Below are 6000 nucleotides of genomic sequence, written 5' to 3' on the forward strand. Positions count from 1 at the left end.
CCGAACTCTGGGTATGGCAGTGCAAATTTTACCTCAATTTTACCTGGCGGCTAACTGGTCTCATAGGACTCAATGTTACCTTGGAGGTAAAATTTGCACTGCCATACCCAAAGAACAGTTGAAAGTACAGGAGAACGGTAAAACCCTATTATTTAACCCAAGGGGAGGAGTAAAATAAGCTTATTTCCAAAAATGGGACAGTATCACTTTAAGGTTGCCCTGAGGGCTCTTCCCCAGTGGTCAGCACTTAGGGAGCAGGCAGTCTGCCGTGCTCAGATGGGGTGAGAGGCTGGATGGGGGAGCAGTGCATCGGACATGACCAATTTTACTTAGCTTGGTCATGAATTAAAAATACGGAGTAGACTTCCAATTCAGCTTTTCTTCACCTGTACTGCTTTTTGTCCAGAGGGTCTTGCTATGCTGTACTGAGAATGTTTTTCTTCCTGGATGCACAACAATGGAAGAAGAAAAACAACTGAGGGGAAATGTGTTTTTATGCTGTTACTATAAAACATGTTTTTCCCTTTTTACACTATTTGATGATTTTGTTTCGAAGCGTCACTTCTGGCTTAAACTGAGTTAATTATGCTGTTGCCAGAACAGAACAGCTGACAATATCAACCTGACATTCTCTCTCTCTCTCTCTCTCTCTCTCTCTCTCTCTCTCTCTCTCTCTCTCTCTCTCTCTCTCTCTCTCTCTCTCTCTCTCTCTCTCTCTCTCTCTCTCTCTCTCTCCCTTCTATTCCCTTTTTCCTTTTTGTCTTTCTCTTCTTGTTGTAGACTCTAAGCTGGGGAGCAGGGAGAGGGGAAAGCTGTGTTTCAGAGCCAACAGATGCAAACCGCAAGAAGGTAAAAACACATTGCTTAACCCCTATGCCTCACTTGTGACATGCTTAGACCCTGTCATGCCCGCTTAGTCTCTCACCTAAAACACACACACACACACACACATACACACACGCGCGCACGCGCACACGCACACGCACACGCACACACACACACCTTTTACTTGTATACAATAGACTTGGACACACACGCATGCACACGTCTCATGTTCAACCCATTTGGGCACTGACATTTCGAGACCTCTTGTCTCACATATCATCTACAACACAGTGGATAGACGCACACAAACCCAGGCACGCCTACGGAAACACACACATTCTCATCTCCTTTTCTTTATGCTCCTTGCAGCTACCTCAGATGCTGCAGACAAACTTACTTTCGCGGACCTGAACTTAGGCAATGAGCAGGTAAGGTTGCATAAGACGCACATTTTCATGAAGGACACACACACACACACACATAAAATCATATATGACCAAATTATAGCAACAAACAACGAAAGAACATCAGCATGACGGTTATTATGACAAATGTCCAAATGCACACGTGAGTTTATGCAATAAATGTCAAATGTTGATGTTCTACTCTTTGTTGTTCTGCTCTTGAGTGCCATTCGCTTTTTGACTGTGTGTGTGTGTGTGTGTGTGTGTGTGTGTGTGTGTGTGTGTACGCATGAGTGTACGCGTGTGTGTGTGTGTACGATTTTGTGTGTGTGTGTGCGTGATTGCGTGCGCGCGTGTATTTGTATGTTTGTTTGTGTGTGCGTGCGTACGTGTGCTTGTATGTGTGTGCGTGTGTGTGCTTGCATGTTCACGTGCGTGTGTATGTATGTGTGCTTGCGCGTGTGTCTAGATCGTGAGCTCGTCCACTCCGTGCGCAGACTTCTTCTTCCGGCGCAGCCCCAGTGGGGAGCAGAAGAGGGCCGGTGGCGTGGTGCTGGGGGTGGCCTGGGGCCAGGGGAGCGCTACCCCCGTCCCTGACGACAGCATGGCCGTAGTCAAGAAGTGCAGCGAGGTCGACCTGGACCTCATTGTACTGTGGAAGGTAAGGAGTGCGTGTGTGTGTGTGGCGTCAGTGTGTGACTTGCTTGTCGAAGTGTATTGAAAGTAAATAAAGGGTTTAGGTGTGCGTGCGTGTGGGCCTGCGTGCGTGCGCACATGCTTGTCCAAGTGTGTTGTGTTGCAAGCAAATAAAGGCTTCAGGCGCATGCCTGCGTACGGGAGTATGTGGTCATGTTTTCTTAAACGTGAAAAGGAAATGGAGAGAGAAACCCAACAGTTCTTCTGTTAAGAAAGAGGCTAAAATTGGTTTTATGTCTTTCATTTATCTTTACCTTTGATGGGGCTGTACGTAGCCTTCCGCTGCTCAGACACAGAGCTCGTGTCTTGCTTAGTTCTAAATAATGTGGCCAACGCTTTACATTGTGGAAATGTTCCCCTCAGAGAGGTTATAAAACCAGCCTTATCTCTGTCCACCCTGTGTAAGATTGAAGATTGAAGTAAAGTTTGAGTAGTGAAATCTGTCCACATCATTTGCATCATTTAATACGGCGTAATGCAAACACTCTCTCTGATTTACCACACCCAACCAGGGCCATGAACATGTGATGGACTTAATAAAATGTGGGATTGGTTTTCAAACTCCACTCTAGAATCTATAATGGCCATTGCTGGCCACCATCTTTCATGACTCCCAGTAATAAAGCAAACTTGTAATATGCAATTACTGCTGTATACAGCAGGCCTTTTCAATTGGAGGCCCGAGGGCCACATGCAGCCTAGACATGGCCCACATGTGGCCCCCAGATGTAGCATTATACATTGCAGTTTTGATGCTGCCATAAAACAACAACCAGTTTTCCTGTGAATCTCTTGCTTTTCTTGTACATCGCAAGTTCAATGTTGTTCAGTGTAAGGTTAGAATAATGTGTTTAAACTGCTTGAAAAGTTTCTTTACCATGTGTTAGTGATAGCTGAACATGTGCGGCCCAACTTCACTTTTTGGCTTTGAAATGTGGCCCAACTGAAATTCTAATTGGATAGCCATGGTATACAGTATAAAAAGCAGTTAAAGGTGGACAACGTTTGTTTAAAGTGTGATCTAATCGTATTATTTGCTTGGAGGTACGTATGTGAACCACACAATGTGTGCATATGGTGAATTTTAGCAGGAGTGATTTTTGTTTTATTTTAGATGTTTACTTGCTGAGCCCTGGATTGATACCTGATGTGATATATTTGGTTTGATTGTAATGTCACTGGATGTAAAGTGCATAGACCACAGAATATGTCAACCTCCGTTTGAGTATTCATTGTGGTGTAATGCTACCAGGTAGAGTACAGTAGAAATGAGCTTTAATCCATTGATGCCTAAAGCACCTGCAAAAAAACAGCTGCTAAATGCCTATGCCATTTTGGGGGGGGAAGGGTACCATCACCCTATTAAAACCTAAATATCTCAGCCTCTGAAGCACATAAAATACATAATAAATATTATATAGTTGAGACAAAATCCAAATTAGCCAAATAGACAGCAGCAAGCATCAAATAAAAGGTGAAGGGGACTCCCACAACATTTAGTTGTCTGCAATGTTTTCGAGTTTAGAATGTTTGAATGTTTTTGAATGCACTCAAAGTGATAAACCTGGCCAAGTTCTCCTACAGGAAGTGCTAAACCTGCCCCGAGATGGCCCGCAGTTGTAATTGAGTAAAGAAACACTCTTCCATTAGATGATTTACTGCTACCTCAAGGTCATCTCAAAGTGGTTCACTACTTAGTCCAGTTCTTCGAATACCCACAATAGCAGTGCTACCGTTTCACATTGTTTCCAGGAAATGCCACACAAGTCATTGTCAGTGAGTTGATCATGCTCTTTCAATGATTTTCTTAGATTCCTGACCCTTGTATTAGATGATTTACCTCTAGCTCAAGGTCATCTCAAAGTGGTTTACTACTTATTCCAGTTCTTCAAATACCCAGCCCAGGAGTGTTCTCCCTTCACATTGTTTCCAGGAAATGCCACACAAGTCATTATTACCTTCGCCAGAAGGTTATGTTTTGACCGCTGTGTATTTATTTATTTATTTATTTGTGAATATGTTTGTTTGTACTTCGTATAACTCAGACAGAACTGAGCCGATTTTTATGAAATTTGGTGGGATGATTGGTCATGACCCAAGGAACAATCGATTAGTTTTTGGGAGTGATTGGGTCAAAGGTCAAGGTCAAAATGTTTGTTTGTACTTCGTATAACTCAGACAGAACTGAGCCGATTTTTATGAAATTTAGTGGGATGATTGGTCATGACCCAAGGAACAATCGATTACTTTTTGGGAGTGATTGGGTCAAAGGTCAAGGTCAAGGTCACGAAAAGGTCAAAAACGTTAATTGAGCCGGTTTTTATGAAATTTACTGGGATGATTGGTCATGACCCAAGGAACAATCGATTACTTTTTGGGAGTGATTGGGTCAAAGGTCAAGGTCACGAAAAGGTCAGAAACGTAAATTGAGCCGATTTTTATGAAATTTACTGGGATGATTGGTCATGACCCAAGGAACAATAGATTACTTTTTGGGAGTGATTGGGTCAAAGGTCAAGGTCAAGGTCACGAAAAGGTCAAAAACGTTTTTCTTTGCCAAGCACTATATGCCAGAACAACGTGTGCATGCGGAATTGAATAAGAGGTCAAGACTGGGCCAAAATTGTAATATTACGATATTCCGGTCCGATTTACATGAAACTAACACCAAAATTTGGAGAATGTTATGCCCCACACTCTGAAGATGGCCAGAAAAAAATAAGTGGCGTAGGCGAAGGTTTGCGCTCTACCGAGTGCTCATTCTAGTTGTCAGTGAGTTGAGCATGCTCTTTTAATGATTTTTCTCGTGCCATGCACATCTTTTCCCTGTTTGCGCAGGCTTACGTAGTGGAGGACAACAAACAACTCATCTTGGAGGGCCAGCTACACGTTTCCCTACAGACCATCGGCAAAGAGGCTTGCTCCCTCACACAGAGAGAGGTATATACACACACACACACACACACACACACACACACACACACACACACACACACACACACACACACACACACACACACACACACACACACACACACATAAATGGGGTTAATTGCTCCTCCGCTTTCCCGTACGCCCACCACAAGGTCTGTCAAGTGCAGAGCGATTTCATATTTCATTCATCTCTTTTCATGCACGCAGATACAGTACGCGATGCACAGCAAGCAGCACCGAGCACTAACTACGTCTTGTTGTCTGATGCTCCTATAGTGACGCACGTGTAATGCACGTGCGGCCACATGGGCAGAGCAAAACAAAACAAAAACAGCCTAGCTCTGCCCTCAGTGGAAACAGGAAGCATTAAGAGCTGTGCATAGCAGGAGTCTGTAAAGGACAATCAAACGTCACATTCGGATTGGGATTCATATGACGTATGTGTGTACAGTAGGATTGCTTTTCATCCTTATTGGAGAGGAGATGAAATGGCGAGGAAGTGGGATAGCTGTGCGCACTTGAGGTGAACTTGATGTTCTTTGGCAACAGGGAAACGTAAACACGCACTTGCGTACAGACACACGTGCACGTGCGTACACACACACACAGACACGTGCGCGCACACACACACACACACACACACACACACACACACACACACACACACACACACACACACACACACACACACACACACACGCACACACACACGCACACACACACACACACACATACACACCACACACACACACCCACCCAGGTGGGCTGAAGCAAGCTGGTCAACAACTGATTGCCTCGTCAACTTTGTGCTCAGAATCGCTCCTGCCTTCCGGAATCGCTCCTGCCTTCCGGAATCACTCCTGCCTTCCGGAATCGCTCCTGCCTTCCGGAATCACTCCTGCTTTTCTGAATCACTCCTGCTTTCCTTCCCACTCACTCACTCTTTCCTTTTTTTATTCTTACTCTTTCTCTACCTCTCACTGTCTTCCACTCCCCCGTTCCTCTCCTCCCCCGTTTTTCCTCTGTATACTCGGCACAAAAAGCGCAGAGAGGGAGAGAGATAGACAGAGGGAGAGAGTGAAAGAGAGATTATTCACAAAAATGCTGCTGGAAGAAGATGAGCTGTTTTGTGGCTGAATAC

At 44.5% G+C, this 6000-nt stretch overlaps 1 protein-coding gene across 1 annotated transcript in view; it reads left to right on the forward strand.

Annotated features, from left to right (window-relative positions):
* Window positions 1-6000, forward strand: part of trappc8 (trafficking protein particle complex subunit 8) — a 63599-nt gene that overhangs the window by 45531 nt on the left and 12068 nt on the right. Inside the window, exons 25-28 of the mRNA XM_063200978.1 lie at window positions 781-849; window positions 1195-1253; window positions 1699-1890; window positions 4764-4865. Of these exons, the coding sequence (XP_063057048.1) occupies window positions 781-849; window positions 1195-1253; window positions 1699-1890; window positions 4764-4865 (422 nt within the window). The remainder of the gene's footprint in view (window positions 1-780; window positions 850-1194; window positions 1254-1698; window positions 1891-4763; window positions 4866-6000) is intronic.

This window comes from Engraulis encrasicolus, chromosome 6, assembly GCF_034702125.1.
Source record: "Engraulis encrasicolus isolate BLACKSEA-1 chromosome 6, IST_EnEncr_1.0, whole genome shotgun sequence".
In the NCBI taxonomy this organism is placed as follows: Eukaryota; Metazoa; Chordata; class Actinopteri; order Clupeiformes; family Engraulidae; genus Engraulis; species Engraulis encrasicolus.